This window comes from Barbus barbus (assembly GCF_936440315.1).
Source record: "Barbus barbus genome assembly, chromosome: 19".
Taxonomy (NCBI): Eukaryota; Metazoa; Chordata; class Actinopteri; order Cypriniformes; family Cyprinidae; genus Barbus; species Barbus barbus.
The window spans coordinates 8,760,102-8,779,596 of NC_136747.1; the positions used below are offsets into that span (position 1 = coordinate 8,760,102).

At 39.5% G+C, this 19,495-nt stretch overlaps 1 protein-coding gene across 1 annotated transcript in view; it reads right to left on the reverse strand.

The window, feature by feature from the left end:
- Positions 1 to 7,267: 7,267 nt before the first annotated feature.
- LOC306884875 (adenylate cyclase type 2-like) overlaps positions 7,268 to 19,495 on the reverse strand; it is a 69,545-nt gene continuing 57,317 nt past the window's right edge. Inside the window, exons 16-25 of the mRNA XM_079441103.1 lie at positions 17,520 to 17,657; positions 16,025 to 16,141; positions 15,202 to 15,386; positions 14,465 to 14,549; positions 12,228 to 12,386; positions 11,981 to 12,127; positions 9,194 to 9,301; positions 8,061 to 8,175; positions 7,800 to 7,924; positions 7,268 to 7,706 (exon numbers count right to left, since the gene is read on the reverse strand). Coding sequence (XP_079297229.1) covers positions 7,554 to 7,706; positions 7,800 to 7,924; positions 8,061 to 8,175; positions 9,194 to 9,301; positions 11,981 to 12,127; positions 12,228 to 12,386; positions 14,465 to 14,549; positions 15,202 to 15,386; positions 16,025 to 16,141; positions 17,520 to 17,657 — 1,332 coding nt within the window. The 3' untranslated portion in view covers positions 7,268 to 7,553. The remainder of the gene's footprint in view (positions 7,707 to 7,799; positions 7,925 to 8,060; positions 8,176 to 9,193; positions 9,302 to 11,980; positions 12,128 to 12,227; positions 12,387 to 14,464; positions 14,550 to 15,201; positions 15,387 to 16,024; positions 16,142 to 17,519; positions 17,658 to 19,495) is intronic.

Sequence of the window (19,495 nt, forward strand, 5' to 3'; positions counted from 1 at the left end):
AGCCTAAGGGGAAGGGCGGTCCTGACCCAATGGCATGACTGCACGGTGGATCCCACAGAGCAGAGAATCAAATTCTCAGGATGAGAGAGAAACTCAGATGCTCAGACGCTCAGAAAGGAGTGGCATGCTCATAGGTGACCCTCTATAGTGAGGGGAGCAATGCTAGCTCCACCAACAAGGTTAAATGACAGAGCTCTGGAGAGCGGAGAACCCAACTCTCAGCATGAGAGGGAACTCAGATGCAGGGAGAAGTCGTGGCCTAATGGTTAGAGAGTCGGACTCGTAATCCAAAGGTTGCGGGTTCGAGTCTCGGGCCGGCAGGGATTGTAGGTGGGGGGAGTGAATGTCCAGCGCTCTCTCCACCCTCAATACCACGACTGAGGTGCCCTTGAGCAAGGCACCGAACCCCCAACTGCTCCCCGGGCGCCGCAGCATAAATGGCTGCCCACTGCTCCGGGTGTGTGTTCACGGTGTGTGTGTGTGTTCACTGCTGTGTGTGTGCACGTTGGATGGGTTAAATGCAGAGCACGAATTCTGGGTATGGGTCACCATACTTGGCAGTATGTCACTTCACTTCACTTCACTTCAAATGCTCAGAAGGGAGCGGCATGCTCATAGGTGACCCTCTAAGTGAGGGGAGCACTGCTAGCTCGACCAACAAGGAGAGCAACCTAACAGGGAGGCAATAGAGGCCTAGCAACCTGAGGCTACTGAATGACAGAGCTCTGTGGAGTGGAGAACTCAACTCTCAGTATGAGAGGGAACTCAGACGCTCAGAAGGGAGCGGCATGCTCATAGGTGACCCTCTATAGTGAGGGGAGCACTGCTAGCTCGACCAACAGTGAATCACAGTGCTCTATGGAGTGGAGAACCAGACTCTCAGCATGAGATGGAACTCAGACACTTTAGAAGGGAGCACATGCTCATAGGTGACCCTCTATAGTGAGGGAAACAATGCTAGTTCGACCAACAAGGAGAGCAACCTAACAGGGAGGCAAAGAGGGGCCTAACAACCTGAGGACGCTGAATCACAGAGCTCCGGGAAGCGGAGAACCTAACTCTCAGCATGAGAGGGAACTCAGACGCTCAGAAGGGAGCGGCATTCTCATAGGTAACCCTCTATGGTGAGGGGAGCAATGCTAGCTCGACCAAAAAACAGCCTACCAGGGAGGCAGAAGGTGGCCCAACAACCTGGCATGACTGCGAGAGCAGAGGCATAACTCTCAAAATAGGAGAGGGACTCAGACGCTCAGTTTTGGAAGCGGCGTGCTCATAGGTGACCCTCTAGGGTGAGGGGAGCACTGCTGAGCTCAACCAACAAGGACAGCAACCTAACAGGGAGGCAGAGAGGAGCCTAACTACCTGAAGTTGTTGCTCAACGGAGCTCCAGGGGGAACAGGACCCAGTGAGAGGAGTCCTCAGACCTTTGACCAGGAGTGGCAAGCTCAAAAGTAACCTCTAGGTGAGGAGAGCATTGCCAGGCCTGACAAACAGGGTAACTCATCAGGGAGGCAGCAAGCGGCCAACTTCCTGGTGTCACTGCCACAGAGCTCATAAAGAACCTCCTGCAGTGAGGTTTTGGAGCACTGCCATGTTCAGAGTGGTGTTTTCAGCCCTCGGGCTGAGGCGGTCCCTATGACACAAACTGGGAAAAGGAGGCGCATAGCTAGCTTTCGTAATGAGGGGAGCACACCCTAGCTCAACCAGAAGGCAGTGCCAGAATAAAAGGACAGTCCAGCAGCACGCAAAGGGAGACTGTCATCTATTAGTAGGGGGACGTAGTCCTACGCTCTCCATCTTGATAGAGAGCATAGACCAACGGGTTAGCCAATAAGCATACATGTCTGAAGAGCTATCGCTCCTCAGAGCTAAAGCACTCAGGAAGGGTTTCCGCAGAAACACCTCTCACTCGTACCTCCGGGAAAGCAGTGTACTCAAGCCCACTCCACGGAGGGGCGATTCACTGGTTCGACAGTAAGGACAGTGTGACTCAAATCTCAGGAAGCCTCTCGATGCGAGACACGGGTACGGTGGTTAGAACATGTTATAAATCATCTGTCCAATAACTGCAGACAGATACCCACATCGTAATTCCTTACAGATAGGGAAATTACTGATTGGGAAGATTTCCCGTCAGGTCCTTTCCCTCTTCTGCCCATGAACCGCGAATCACGGGCAATAGGCAGATAATTCTCACCGCACTCACAACGCGCAGCATGTATTCAGTTCCCACGGGAGCTAAACATGCTCCGCCCACACGCTAGATTACCTCCGGAATCAAACGAGAACGGAGCCGTCGCTGCAAATGCGCGAGAGGCAGCCACGCTCATGCAGACACGGGTATTACAATTTGGGTAAAAAGTGAAGCACTCACCTTCCCTCTCAGTAGTCCCGCGAATGCATCACGATGAGCACAGGTAGTCTCCTCGTGAGTCAAGCACGCACAATTCATGCCTATTCCTCACGAGAAAAAAGCAACGAATGCAACGAGTGCATTCAACTCCCTAGAGAGCGCTTGCTCTTCACCACACACACAACACGCGAGCCGTGTGAAACTGCGGGTATCAGAACAAAGCCTCTGTGCGAGAGAACATGCACTCCTAGTCGTGCTTAGCTTCTGCTAACAAAAACAAACGGTGAGTGAGGACGAAGAAGAGGATGACGTATTTTCCCGGCGCCCCTTTATACTGTGGCCACGCCGGTAGTGACGTCATAGGCTGGCCAATGTTATTGTCGTGATTAGATATATGCGCCAAGGCGTTCCCCATAGCGACCCCTAGAGGATGCAGTTCAAAGTTCCCTCGAAAGGGAATCATGTTGGTGACTTTTGCTGACAAATAGAATAATAGGTATCCAGGTAAAATGGAAAAAGAGGACACTGTTAATTTACATAGTTGCAATCAAAATTATTAAACCCCCTTCACCTGCAAGACATTCTGCTGCCATGAACAAAATTTTATGAAAACAATTTAATCGCATAGCAAGTTTATTAATACACATTTCATTTGAGTGATTCTGAATACACAAAGTTGAAAAAAAAAAAGCTACCAGGGTTTGGCAGCCTCGAGGAATTCTGGGACTCTGACCATGACGTACGGCTGTGAGAGGGAATCATTGCACTGTCCCTAGGCAAGTAATATCGGCAGACGCTAACATTCCTGCCATAAGCCAAGGTGCCAGACGCTACCAAATCTCGCCAGCTCTGCAAGATGCTAAGGCACGGAGGGATCAGCACTCATGTCAGGCCACCAGACGCTAAGCTGACTTGAGGAACCCTGGAACTGTGGCAGTAAATAGTGCAAATAATATTTACATTTCATTTGCACTATTTACATTTTCCTCTTTACATCTTACTCGGCGACCTGGAAGAAAAATCAGGGTTATTGGCTATATATATATATATATATATATATGAGCTGCTGCTGCTCCACTTAATGGATTTAAGAGAGAGCAGCTTCTCAAAACTATCAGTCCTCTTCTTTCTCACAGGCATCTCATGATCCTCAGCAGCACTAATGGGCAGATGTTGCTCAGTCACATTGGTGCTGGATGTTGGATATGAGATGTCATACACCTGAGCACTGAGGGACCTTAGTTTTCTCTTTTGGCCAGCTGTGTTTAAAGATGTATGACATGTCATGAAATAAAAATGTATGTAACATATGATAATTAATGACACTTCATCCTAACAGAACAATTCCTCTAATCAGTTTATTCCAGTAATAGTTACTCATAGAAATGGATGAAACTTATGCAGACTTTATGAAACATTCTCAAATGGCCTTTTTTTTTTTTTTTTAACCCTCAGAGTGTCTCTCATATATTGATGCCTGGTCTGAGCCGCTGCTGCTCCACTTAATGGATTTAAGAGAGAGCAGCTTCTGAAAACTCTCCGTCCTAATCTCTTAGGAATGCGCGTGACACCGACCTCTGGGCCTGTCCCGTGGGCATTCGAGACAGGAGGAGATAAGTGCGTGAGGTTGAAACTGTCTCAGGTCAAAAGTGTAACGTGTTAAACATTTTATTTGTGCAGAGATCGTATGTGTAAAACGAAGGCAAAATATGTTTTAAACGCAAAGAATGGTCACACCAAATGTTGATTTAATTTAGTTAAAAAAGTTAACTGATAAAGAAAATCTATTAATGACATTATTTTTGATAGCATCCTCATTTTACAGAATTTTTACACAAGTGTTTAAAACTTTTAACAGTAGCCTACTGCAGCTTTGCAGGTATAGGTTTCTAGAAGCATCTTAGAGATGTTGCCACAGTTCTTCTGGATTTAGTCTGTCTCAGTTTGTTCTGTTGCTTCATTCCAGACAGACTGGATGATGATCAGATCAGATCTCTGTGTGGAGCACTGGCTGCTGTCAGACAAAAATCTCACTGGATAATTACAATTAATGGCAAAAAGAATGTTTGGAAATGTAAACTGATATTTCCTACTGACACGCTACAGTAAAAGATAGAAATAACTGACTTAAAACCATTTTTTTAGCTGGTGAAAATATTGGTGTTCTAATAATTTTGGCCACCACTGTATATGCCACACGTTTGTTCTTGTGAATTGTCATTCCATAGGCATAATGATTTATACGGTACAAACCGTATTTTCTATCGTATTTGCATTATACAAATTTGTGTCCTCATATGTCACACACACACACACACACACTTAATATTAGGACAACAATATAATAAGTAAGCAAAGTCATATTTACAACTTGGAGTTGTAAGGAAACTTGGAGTTCAGTTGTGAAGTTGTAGGTGTTTATGAAGGACATAAAAGAAGGAAAAAGTATCAGTTTACAATTTCGAACATAAAAATACAAATAAATCACTTTTAAATGTAGAAATTGCATTTTTTTATTTATTTTATTTATTTATACAATCAACAAGTTCCATGTATTGATACTTAGGTCACTTTCTCAAAACTGCTCAGAGAACAACAGTCTATGTGGGCCAAACTGTGGATCATTTATCACTGCATTGGCGCAAAATGTATTCAGTGACTGCATCTTTCAATTTGCATGAATCCAACAGGCAATTTGCACATTTATACTATTTTCAAAACTGTTAAACTTAGATTCAAAACCTAGCATTGTACAAACCCGAATAGCAGTTTGCTAAATGTGCAGACAGTAATACCAAACTGAAATATATTCTAAATCTAAAAATGAAATACTAGCAAAACAATTAGATGTAGTTGACGTAGTCTTTCAATTTTATTACCATCTCTACAGAAAGGGACACCTTAGTAATAGTTTTGTAATGTAAACATGACCATGAAATATACACTGCAGTGAATTCTAACAGTAGAGAGTGTCATATATGTGTTTTGTAAAGAAATGTAACAAAAGAAAGCATTGTATAATGCCACCTGTTATTAGTGGGGTTTTTTAGGTCATTGTTTTATAAGTGACAGAGCACTTGCTGGGTGACTTTGCTAGTGTTATGGAAGAATGAGTTGATTTGAGACCTGCATGCAATGTGCCAATCTAGATGTTGGTTGAGTTTTGAAATAGGGACCTATCTATTAAGAAATGTGTCCTAAGTGATTGTAAAAATCTACAATAGACATTTAAAGCTGTTTGTTTTAATCATGTTTTAAAATGTAGCTAAATAAAACAATGAAACAGTAAATTAATAAATAATTTAGTAGCAAAATTTAGCTGTACAATGCTTCTTTGTCCATGTACTAATTGCTTTTCTTTGTCATTTTGTCATGCTATTAAAAACAAAGTTTTACTGGAATTGTTCTTCTTCTTTAGGCATATTAAAAACACCAGAGAGACATAAACAATGTTAAAAACTTCATTTTCACCACATGGGTTCTGTAAAAACCCTTCATTAGATATAAAATATCAATCCTTGTGGCATTTGCAAACAAATGTATGCCTATTAGTATATATAGTTAAAATGTAGTTTTACAATTTAAGATTTTTTATTTAGTTGTATTTATATTTTTATAAATGCTAGTAATGACATTCATATATATGTTAATGTCTAAACATACACTGTAGACCAAATACGTTTTTCTAAAGCTAAATCTGTCTGTTTGTCTCGTACTATAGGCCCTCTGCTTACATCAGAGCACTGAGGACTATGATAACAAACTCCACCGTGATGACAGAAAACACGCCAAATCCCGGGGCCTGGATATCTTCAGTGAGGTGCAATTTTTCCCCAAACTCCACAGAGATCCATCCATGTCAGCTCGGCGGCAGTCCATGCATTGTGTGTTGTTCTTTTTTTAACAATGCTCTCTAGAGGAACTAGATCCCAATACATTTCATCTCAACTTCCCATCTTAGGAATCATCTAGACCAGCACCTGTTCTGTCCTCATCTGTGTATAGCCGATTTTCACCGCTGCAGCACGACTCGGAGAGGAGCTTTGCTCGTGTTGCTCACATTCGTTCTGATTTCTACAGTAAGAATGGGATCAGCTGGACCGTGGAGGAAGGTTATGGATCTGTGACACCCGTCTAAATGTGTCTCTTACATCTGGCCACATCTGTCACTGCACATTACAGTCAATGTCAAAACCAATGTCTGATGCTACAAGCACAGCAGATTGTTACTAACATCCATACAATATATGTATTAATCACATGAATGTTTTTTGTTACAGGGTGATTAAAAAAACAGTCTGTCAACATGCTCATGTCATAATTCATGCCAAAAAAGAGAGTAAAAATAAGAAATTATGCGCTGCACTATTAATTTATTAATATTTTAAAATAATTTATATTAATTAGTCTTAATATGTGTGTAAACTGTGTATATTTATTATGTTTATATAAATATACTCTCATGCATGTATATAAGAAAAAGTTTATATTTATATATAAATGATTAATATTTAAATATATACATGTATGTGTGTATTTATATATACATAATAAATATACACATTATACACACATATATTGTAAACAAAAACTTTTTTGTTTGTGATTAATCTTTCAATAGCACTAATATTAATGAATATTAATACATTAAGTTGTTTCCTCCAAACAGCCCAAATTCTCATTATTATGAAAGTATATTATTAATAGTATTATAATTATATATATATAATAGTGTGTGTGTGTGTGTATATACTGTATATATATATATATATATATATATATATATATATATATATATAATTATAGCATTATCAATGAAGTACATTTTTCCAATGACTAGTTTCTATTAATTTTTTTTATGTAGTTTTAAGACTTTCGTATGAAGCCTATTTAAAATTCATAGACAGAGACTTTCACATTTATATATAAATTTTAATGGATAACAAAATGATAGCATCAAAACATGGCCACCTTTTTTTAATTGTCTTTATTTTACAAAATCTCTGCTGCTTTAAATTATGGATTGAGCAACACACAATTACAAGTCTGGGTTACACAGAGCCTCTGAGCCATCCATTACTTATAAAGCAATGTAAATAATCTAGTGTATGTGGTGCAAACAGAACGCTGTAGAGCTCCGCTACAATAGGCCAACGTTATATTGAACTGTACATGTTTTAATCTGGTGTGTGACTGAGGTTCAAGGCATTACATTCCCTTGTGATAAGGATCGTGTCATCTCAGTGTGAACAAAGAAGGTTTTGAGATCCCCTTTGCCCTTCACATTGATGATCCCTCGACAGGAACACATGTAGCCCAACATCTGCAAGATCCGACTCGTCTCCTCGGTGACCTGTGGAAGAAAGCACACTAGATGTGATCCACTGAAAAACCCATAAATAACTCAGCAGGCATGTGAAGTAAGTAGGTCAGAACAAGGATCGACCTGTATTTTCCCAAGCACCCCTGTGCTTTCCATCCTACTGGCTACATTCACAGTGTTCCCCCAGATATCGTACTGTGGTTTCTGTGCTCCGATTACTCCTGCAATTACTGGGCCGTGGTTTATTCCTGGCGAGAGAAAAGCCAGAAACATTTGACACATCCTGAATGTGTGATAAAGTCTGTACCACATGAGACTCTCTGCCAATTAGGAAAGGCAAACAAAATGTTGCTGGGTGTAAAAGTGCTGACGGGCTCTGCTTACCCACTCGCAGCTTGAAGTCATTAAAGGAATGTTTGTTGATGACATCAAGCTTCCCCACCAAAGCAAACGCAAACTCCACCATTGTTCCAATGTGCATGTACTGCCGGTCGTGGTCCTTCAGAATATGAACAGGGCACTATCAATGCACAGATTTCAGTACTGACTACACCCTGAGCAGTGTTGGGCTAGTTACTCAAATAATGTAATATATTACTCATTACTAGTTACTCCTTTCAAAAGTAATATTGCTACTTTACTTATTACTTTCTGCCAACAGTAATTAGTTACACTACTAGTTACATTACTTTTTCTTCACGCCCCACAGAAGTTGTAACTGTGTATCTTCCACATAAAATCTTCTAGAATATTACTAACAACATATTTCTGCCTCATCATTTGACCAAAATCCACATTGGATCGCACTCAGAAGTCCACACTCAGTGGTGATTACTAGTGACATTCAAGTAGAAGTGTTGTATTTATCTCATTAACTGTCATGTGTAGCTTGAAGCTAATTGTAATTTCTCCGTAAACCATATACGATAATATTTCATTATGTATTTTATCAAATCACATAAGTTTGTAAGAAACCGTTTCATTTTCTTAGATGTTTAATTATAGCAGTATAATGTACCACATGCTGATCAGAGGGATGGGGGTGGGATGTAATGCCAGAGTAAAGTAAAGCCACAGCTTACACAACAGTGTTCAGATCTTCTTTTTTCGCTGACAAAATCAATATAATGCAATATTTATATCTGTTGAATGTAAGCTTTTCTATATTCCAAGCTTGCCTGCTGTACTGGAGACTTCACATGCATGTGCGAGTCGGGAAAATTATACAAATAAATCTAGGAATTATTTGATTGTTGGATTTCAAATCAGCGGGGTTGAGGCATCAAAAGTATCTAACTAAGCTGTTTTATGGATGGTAATATTATTGAAATCTTATTAGTAATTTGTTTCACTACTAGTTACTACCCAACACGGACCCTGAGACTCTCAAGCAAGAAGCACAAATCAAGCTCTCAGCACCACAGGCAGGTCCTACAATAGGTCTAATGAGACTCAATCCAGTGTAATCGTTATGAGAATTATAATTTGGGACTGAACACAAGAGCTCAAATTTGTACCTGCGCGCACTCTGGTCCAGGGGTCACATTCAGCCCCGTTGCAGCCATGTATGTGCTGCCAATCGTTTTGATCTTCTCCACGCCACTGAATTTGGGTTTTGACAGTAACTGTTGTAAACAAAAGAATGAAGAAGAGATGTTAATGTATTTGATCTCGGCAGACGAGATCTGATGTTGCTTCAGCTGCATAGCGAGTATAGACTTCATACTGCCCATTCTACACTTTATCGGCATCAGTGGTTTTCTGAAGAACCTTTAAAGGGTAAGTTCACCAAAAATTTTAATTCTGTTATTAATTACTCACCCTCATGTCGTTTCAAACTTGTAGGACTCGTAAATGATATTTTGATAAAATTTTAAATTTCTTTTATCTCGTAAAAGATATTTAGGATGAAATCCGAGAGCTTTCTGAACCTCCATACACAGCAAGGGAACTACCACGTTCAAGGTCCAGAAAGGTACCAAGAATATCGACAAAATAGTCCATGTGACATCAGTGTTTCAACCGTAATTTTATGAAGCTATGAGAATAATTTTTGTGTGCAAAAAAACAAAATTACGAGTTTATCCAATAATTCTTCTTCCCCGAGTCGCCCTCTGCCTTCATTATGGAGAGTATCACAACGCATGCGCGTGCTTTCCTCTCTGCGTAATCTACGCGCATGTGTTGTGATACTCTCCAAAATGGTGCTAGGGTGCCGTGGAGGAGAAGAATTGCTAAACAAAAGTCATCATTTTAGTTTTTTTTGTGCACAAAAAGTATCCTCATAGCTTCATAAAATACAGTTGAACCACTGATGTCACATGGACTATTTTAGATGTTCTTGTTTCATCAATTTCAAAAAGAAATTTCATCAAAAATATCTTAATTTGTGTTCTGAAGATGAACAAAGGTCTTATGGGTTTAGAACGACATGAGGGTGAGTAATTAATGACAGAATTTTCAATTTTGGGTGACTTTCCCTTTAACATCCATGGAACCTTACAACTATGCAGAAGGTTCTTTATAGTGGAAAAAAGTTCTTCAGATCATTACAATATTCTTCACACTAAGAACAAATGGCTTTTTTAAAAGGATGCAAAATTCACTTTTACTTGGTGTTTCCATATAAATGTGTCTTAGCAATGTGTGAACACAACCACCCCACGAAGAGAAAAATCTATTCACTTCTTTTTTTTTTTTGAATCCCCCAAAAACCTAAACAGTTTCAATTATCAAGCCCACGACTGCTGGCAGACTGTCCTGTATTAGCATATTTCCGCCCTCGGCCAGTTGTAAGTTGTCCGCCACTTTCTCTGCGCTCAAGCAGCTGTAGCAACGTTGGATGTAAAAGTGAATAAACCAGTCTTAATTTTCTCCCGACATCAGAGCCAGTGAGGAAACAGTGAATTAGTTTTGTTTTTTGACGGTAACTTGCCACCGAATACACAAAAGAAAAGAAGAGAGGGGTGGGGTGAGCAGTAGCTCATTATCATTTAAAGAGACATGCACCGAAATGGGTCACTGTGAACAGAGCTGTTTATGACAAGGTAAAAAGGGTGTTGATTTACATGTCCATTAAGTAATTTTAACCACAGTATATTGCAGACATTTCATGAAGACCCTAAACAATCATACTAACTTGTGGCAAATGGGAATCCGCTGGCCCCTCTTAAGAACTGCTCACTGTGAAAGGTTCTTTGGGGAACCCAAAATGGTTCTTCTATGACCCTGCTGTGAAAACGCCCCTTTGTGACCTTTATTTTTAAGACCGTAGGCACACAGACACACTGCTGTGAGCATGTAATATACGCTGCTGCTGCAAAAATGTGCATAAATAAATCCCGTACAAGAACTAGACAGGTGGTGCTAGGGGAGGTGGAGGGTTTTAGAGGAACTCTAAAGTGCTGAAAGACCATCTTAGCGCGAACACTGAACCAGACTATTTAAATGTTAAACAAGCAATCTTATTGGCTGCAGAATCATCAGAGGCCAATCAGCTTGTGCCATGCACCAAATGATGTGATTGCTAGGACTTGCTTGATCAGCTCGCTCTGTCTAGATTTGTATCAGCAGCCTTTAAAAAGAATCAAAAGAACATGAAAACTAGTGTGATTTAATTTATATAAGTAAAAATACGTGGCCATTATTTGATCCTTTGTTAGGACTGTGGTGGCTTCTGCCAGTGCTATGAGGAATCATTTTCAGAGTCTTGGGGTTTTGATGCCAGAATTTAGATTTTATTATCATCAGGACCTGCCCCCCTTTTTACTGTTACTACGTCAAGCTTTTAAACTAGAACTTAGTTCTGCTATTAAAGTAAGTATTACATAATTGCTCTTATCTCAGAAACCAGACTTTTGACTAGTCCGATCCACTTTTCTGCTTATTCTAGCCAAGAACCGCCCACCTAAACTGGAAGAGACCGTCTAATCGTCACGTAAAGCAGCCAGAGTTCATTTTATTTGTATGTGTCATTTATGGGTGGATTTATCTGAAACTGCTGATACCACAAAGACTCTTTTTTTCAAAGACATAATTTTTCTCTATGCAACTTTTAACCTAAAGTGCTATTTTTAGATCATTTATGAAATATTCTGTTTAAAACTATCCAAAGGACCTGAGCAGGCGTACATTACATAATATCAATTGCTTATCTGGCAGTATGTCAGTAATATTTTTAAGGCAGGCCTCAGGGTAAGGATCAAGTTTTCGCAGATGGTAAGAAGGTTTATATCTTCACAATTACTTTAGTGTAGCTTTCCACAGCATCTGAAATCAGCATAGGGATGTGTCTGTGAGCTTACCTCATCAAAATCTGCTATAATCTCATTAAGGAGCCGGAGACACTCCAATCCCTCCTTATTAACGTCAGACTCTGTGTAAAATTCCTTGAAGTCTGGGATGGAGGCGAACATCACACACACCAGATCGTATGACTGATGGTAAAGATCCTGTCGAAAATACAGCATACACAAATATACTGTATCTGGTGATAAAGACACAAAAAGAAGCATTTTGACAGGTGTTTTCAGACATTTGGATGCCACTCACTTCATTTTTCCAGTTTCGCCCCAGGAAATGTTCTGCCACATGGGCAGGAAGTACGTTCTCCAAAAGCACACGGTTCAGGTTCTCCATGGTCTCAATCTCCTCACACTCCTTCTTAAACTTGTTCCTCCACAGGAAGTCTAACCTACAGTAATATTCATTCTGTTACAAGAGGACACAGAGGTAAAGAGATGGTACACATCTGATCACCGTATGTGGCTTTCAAGATGACAAAGAAAGCAGAATCAAAAGCACACAAGGACAGTTCATCTTATATTTTTATGGATTTTTCTTGCATAAAGGGCTGCTATCATGAAAAATTGCTTCAATTTTCTCTGAGTTGTAGCTTTGTGTTCCAGCAGACATTCATCATGAAAAAGATTTCATTAAAACGGTGGAAATGGCACCTTGAAAGGCATTAAGTATGCACTGATACTCTTTCTCACTCAGTCTATATTTGCTTTTACGTATTTTTGTCTGGTTCATCGCTTTGGAGAAAAATCAGTCCTCAGCTTACCTATCACCTGATCAACCCGAACACTGCATTACTTATAAATGAATTCACCTAACTGCACATTTCAAATACAGAGTTCATCAGACAGGCCTATCTAGGGACAAATAGTCTCTCGCAACAGAATCAAAAGCACACAGTGAAAAAAATCAAGTCTGACCCACGGCCGACTTGTAGAGATACTGAAAAGGTTTCAATACAGACTGAAAAACATACAATTCTCTCCATATTGTACTGTGGAAAAACAATTTCTAATAGTGGTTTTTATTAAATGCTTTTTTGCAGGAAAGCTTTATGGTATTGTGCAGCCAGAGGCTGATGAGTGCTGATAATAACTGAAGCCAAAGAAACTGGAAACATATTTGTGCTGTCACAAAACTTTGAGCTTCATTGTAAAATGACTTCTGAAAAGTTCACATTTTAAGGTAAGATGTGACTGTTTCTAAAATTAGACTAACATCTTTTATTAAAATGTCATTGGATTAACATTTGGGGATCTTTTACAATTGAATCAACTGAATACCTTTAATTAGGAAAGTTAGGGAAGGAAAGTGCTACTTAAATTAAGCTCATTGTGCCAAATACGACACAATAATGATGCACTTACAATGGTAATGCATTCTGGAGATGTAAAAAGTAGAAATGTGATGCTTTTCTTTTTGTTCAAAGGCTTTTATTAACTCTTCCATAAAAATGTGTTATGTGTGCTGAGTAAATTAGTTTAAATGGTCATTTCAGTGGTGAGACTAAAACTTCATGCATCACTGCTGTAATTCCTGTGGGGGGATTTTTCTCTCCAAGTACCTCCAAGATCTCCAAATTAGTGAATCTTAAAGGAATAGTTAACTCACAAATGAAAATTGACAGATATAGATGAGTTTGCTTCTTCATGGGAAATGATTTATAGAAATGTAGCATTACATCACTTGCTCACCAGTGGATCCTCTGCAGTGAAAGGGTGCCGTCAGAATGAGAGTCCAAACAGCTGATAAAAACATCACAATAATCCACAAGTAATCCACAACACTCCAGTCCATCAATTAACATCTTTTGAAGTGAAAAGATCCATGTTTGCATGGTCTTTAGAAATTAAAAGCTGCATAGTTATAATAAAAAAAAATCCATCAAGGCATTATCACTTCTGGCCAAAATACCAGTCCATAATCCATAATAACCCTTCCTCCAGTGAAAAAGTCCATTCTCCGTTGTTCTCTCACATTTAGAGTTGTTTTGGGCTGTTTTTGCCTATAAACGGTGCTTGATCTGTGCATATTTCTCTCAAGATTCACATCACTTTCACTTTTTAATGATGAATTTGTTTCTTACAAACATGGAGCTTTTCACTTCAAAAGATGTTAATTGATGGCCTGGAGCGGTGTGGATTACTTGTAGATTATTGCATTGTTTTTATCAGATGTTTGGATTCTCATTCTGACGGCACCCATTCATTGCAGTGAATCCATTGGTGAGCAAGTGATGTAATGCTAAATTTCTCCAAATCTGTTCTGATGAAGAAACAAACTCACCTACATCTTGGATGGCTTGAGGATGAATACATTTTCAGCAAATTTTCATTTTGGGGTGCACTATTCCTCTGAATTGTCACATGTGGATCAGTGGATCTCACTACAAATAATTCAGCACAACTCTTTAGATGAACCCCTCAATAACAAAGAGCAAGTATGATAGCAGTGTTAAAGCTAAAGATTTCAGACTGAAAGAGACTCACCTGTCTGGCCAGCACAAGCAGAGTGACGAAGAAAATGAACAATGACACAGAGCCCATGGTCTTCAAATCTTTAAGAACACCCGGGCTGAGGAGGAACAGACAGAAACATACATTTTAAAAGTCAAGAGAACACAAAAATGAAAGTATTGTGTCTAGAGTAGGATATGGGCTATACAGACTTCTCAGCAACACTGTGTCGGTCTAACCATATTCAGATTCATTATATCATAGGCATGTTGTGTAGGCATAAACTGTCATAATATTGCACGGGCAGTTGCAGAGGCCAATTTGACATTGCTTAATCTTAATCCATTCAGAAATGCTTAATGAAGGCAAGGAAAGGGGAAAAACAATAAAAAAAAAAACAAATAAAGAATAATACCACAGGAAAAAATCATTATGAGAGAAATGCAATAGGCTGTTGTTTAAAAATGTTTTTTTTTTTTTTGTCATAGACTGTCAAGTCCTCCGAAAAGACTAATCCAAACAAAGCCTGCCATCTCAGCAGCAGCACCTGTCACTCATAATCCCTGAAGATACTGAGAGACCTACTGGACAAAATTGCCTCGACACAGTTTCCAGATGTATCTATGTGGTTCAATTCTTCATTATTTTACGCACTGTGTGTGTGCAATGGAAATATTAAATAAGTGTCATCTACAAATAAATAAATCTACAGATTTTTTATGACAACTTTTTGGGACCACTATATGTGGGAGCATATGGGAGTCCAGTACCGGTTTGGTTGCTTGGTCTTGTAGAGGGCCATGCTGTAATCATCCAGTATGGAGGCGTGGGTCTGAAGAATGATGATATTATAACCCACTACAGCACCAAGCATAATTATCATCTTCAGCTCATAGTTTATCCTCAGGAACACGGAGCATGAGATCAATCCCAGAATGCAGCTGTAAATGAAATACTGCCGGGGCAGAGACAGCCAGTCAGATGTCACATCTGTTACATCTGTACATTCAACAGGGCCAATTAGTATCAATGAAAAGAGAACTATGAAGCTTGGATTTAAATGCTAAGTATTTCATAACAGAAGCAAATATTACAAAATAGATGTTACTAAGAAATGAAAAAAGTCATATACACCAAGAGTCTTTATTCCTAACCAATGTACTGTATCATTCTAGGAAAAGGCTTGAGGATGTTTTTGTCCACCATCTTGATATCTATAGAGATCTACAGATATACAGTCATACAGTATATAGCTCTCAGTGCATAACTATATTTTCCAGTCTATTTTTCAACTGTGAAATGTCACTACAGAGTCGCCATAAATAATCACGCACAGTATAAAGTGACTTATTATATACTGATGCAAGCGTGAGACAAATTGGTTTATCTCATGACACTCATAATTCACTGCAAGTCTGTTCTGTCAAAGACAGATACAAATAAAAACATTTTTAAACCAACATCTCAAGAGGATTTACAATATATTTTCATGTGGCTGTGTAAATAAAAGGTTATTCAGTTCACTCTTTTCTGAGAAGCAAATTACCGAGATTTGTGGGCAAAAGGCATGAGATAAGATTTGTTGCAACTTACTGGCAAGTAGAACTTGTTGTTTGAGGAGTCTGTGGTTTGACCATTTGGACCAGCCATACTGCTGTTGGAAATGTTGAGTGGAGGTGATGCTACCATCCCATCTCCATCTAAGAAGAACTAAAACCCAAACAGATGGAGAAAACAAAATTTGGACCATTACAGCGGAAAGACACCATCATTCTTAACTAAACACATCTGTTGCATTTTGTAACAAATATGTTTCATAGAAGTTTTTTTTACACAAGTGCAAAATTCAACAAAAAGCAATGAGCTGCAAGCAGATGGGAAAAGCAGAGATGACCAATTGCCAATTTTGGCATAATAGAAGTTTCTGTGGATACAGTTTTTGTCCAGTTGGTGCAGGACTTAATTAAAAAGATGCTGAGATGTTTGAAGCATGTTGATCTGTGGTGTATGTGACTACATAAATTTGTTTATTATAGAAATACAGTGGACGAAGAATGTTTTGACACTTAAGCCACAATTACAAAGGCATGGCTGTCACTGCAAGAGAACAAAATATCAAAATTCTAACAAGCCCAGCTGAACAGTGTGACATTTGATTGTAGATGCGAGAAACCAAAAACCCAAGTATTCAATCACATTGCTCTTGTGTTTCTTTCCCACAGGGACAACCAATCACTTGAGCTCAGGGATAACATCATTAGATCCATACTGGACCATAGCCCTAGTACTGTGACACTAACCGCGCAGTGATGAATCCAACCAGACAGCTGACACTAATTCTGCTCTGCCATTTACTGTGAACCACCACAGATTCCACAGCTAAAGCCCTCCAACAGGGCCAAAAACTGGTGACTGATTTATCAGCCAACTGTCTAAATGAATGTGTCACGTAATATATTTTGTAAATACTAATAGGTTTATGTACGCTAGAAATTAAAATTGTGCAGCATTTAACAAAGAAGGTAACTGGCCTTTATGTCTTATGTTGCAGTCTTTGACCAAGTAAATCACCTGATCTAAGCTTTCAAAGCTTGGTATGACAAGAGCTGAACTGTACAACCACACATGTATTTTATTCACATTACTTTTGAAGTTAAACTGTCTATATCACATTAACTATCTGTGAGGTTCTTCAGGGTTTGGTACTTGGTCCCCTCCTATTTTCTATATACACAAAACTGGGGCTTCTAACAGAGATTTAATAGTGTAGTGATATTTTGTAATATTATTTGGGGAAAATATCCTCTTTAACATAGGTCTTTTAGGTCACAAGAGGTTTGAAAAACTAGGCAAGAGCAAGATTTTAGTATTACCCTTATTTCTAAAGAGTTCTCTGAATTACTGAACCATAAAGCCAGCGGGCTGCTCACGATATTGGCATAACTGTAACCAAAGCAAGCACAGAATATTTCTCTTATTGAACATGCTCAATAATAACACATTATATTTGAATCTAATAAATGTCAGTCATTTTAAAAGCAGTCCAATCTAGCTGATAGACCAGGTATTAAGTAGTAGTGATGCTCACCATGTTGAACACGGCCATGACTAGGATAAGTGCAGTGGTTGCCATGGTGAGCGCAAGTCGTATCCAGGGCTTATTGGTGATGACTTTAGAGGAGCCGGGGAGCCAGGGCACTGTGCAGGAGGCTGCTTTGCCCCATTGCTACGGCAACAAGAGAAAAAAAACAAAAAAAACAAGCTTAACTCCCACCAACTTCATTAGCATATCTGCTTATATTCCAAATGCTCAAGGTTATGATTGTGCCCCACAAGTCAGAGACATTAATAAACATAACTTCACAGTGAGTGAATATATAACAAACAAAGCCATCTATATCAACTTGAAAGCGGAAGTCAACATGAAACATCATTCACAATCCATTTTACTTCCATAATTTCCACAAAAATGCAATTGACTAAATTAAGGACTTCTGCCCTTCTTCAAGATTCAAGATTCAAGATTCAAGAGTTTTTATTTGTCACATACACAATTATACAGAGTATAACCAGCAGTGAAATGTAGGTCAGGTCCGCTCCAAGGACAGTGCAATTATATAGAATACAAATATTAAGAAAAAGAAAAGTAGAAAAAATAAAATAAAAGAATAAAATAAAATAAAAGATAAGATAAGATAAAAAATATAAATATAAATGTGCAGGTCCGTATGTTGTTGACTTAAATAGTAATAAGAGGAATGTGCAAAAATAATGTGCAAAAGTTGTACAGGGTATTTAAATAGCAGCAATATGAGGTAGAGAAAAATTATGAATAGCTTATTGATATATGATATTTACATGGAGAAAAATTATGAATAGCTTATTGATATGGTGATATTTACATGGAGTCAAGTGATGTTATGACACAGAGTTGGAGTTTAGGAGCCTGATGGCCTGGGGGAAGAAGCTCCTCCTAAGTCTCTCAGTTTTTGCCATCAGGCTACGGAAGCGCTTACCAGATGGAAGCAAAGTGAATAGACGGTTACCAGGGTGATTTGAGTCCTTGAAGATTTTAACAGCTCTATTTTTGCAGCGTTTGAGGTAGATGTCCTGCAGAGAGGGGAGAGCAGACCCTGAGATGCGCTCAGCTAAGCGCACAACTCTCTGTAGTGCTTTGCAGTCCTGATTGGAGCTGTTTCCATACCACACTGAGATGCAATACAGTTTTTATGGTCCCTGAATGGAAAGTTTTCAGGATTGCTGGTGAGACCCTGAATTTCCTCAGCTGACGCAGATGGTACAGTCTTTGCCTGGCTTTCTTAACCTGTGTTTGGATGTGTGTAGTCCAAGTCAGGTTCTCAGAGATGTTTACACCGAGGTACTTGAAGCTACTCACCCTCTCCACAGGGGTCCCACTGATCATAAGAGGAGTGTAGGACTGCTGCTGTCTCTTCCTAAAGTCCATGATCAGCTCTTTAGTTTTGCTCACATTCAGAGAGAGACAGTTGTCCTGGCACCATGATGTGAGTCTCTCTACCTCATCCAAGTATGCGGTCTCATCGTTGTTGGAGATGAGGCCCAGAACCACAGTATCATCAGCGAATTTGACAATAGATGTGGAGCTGTGAGAGGACACGCAGTCATGTGTGTAGAGAGAGTAGAGCAGGGGACTCAGGACACAGCCCTGTGGGGCTCCTATGTTCAGAGTGATGGGGTTTGAGGTGAACTGGCCAACTTTCACCACTTGAGGTCTGCCGGTGAGGAAGTCTTGAATCCAGTCACAGAGTGAGGAGTTTAGGCCGAGGTCTGTGAGTTTAGATGCCAGCTTGATGGGGACTATAGTGTTGAAAGCTGAGCTATAGTCAATGAATAGCAGCCTTACATAATTCCCATTGTTGCTGTCCATGTGTGTGAGGGAAGAGTGGAGGACGTGAGAAATGGCATCGTCCGTGGATCTATTTGGGCGATAGGCAAACTGAAGAGGGTCCAGAGTATCAGGGATGGAGGAGCAAATGTGGCTCTTTACAAGTCTCTCAAAAACCTTCATGACTATAGATGTGAGGG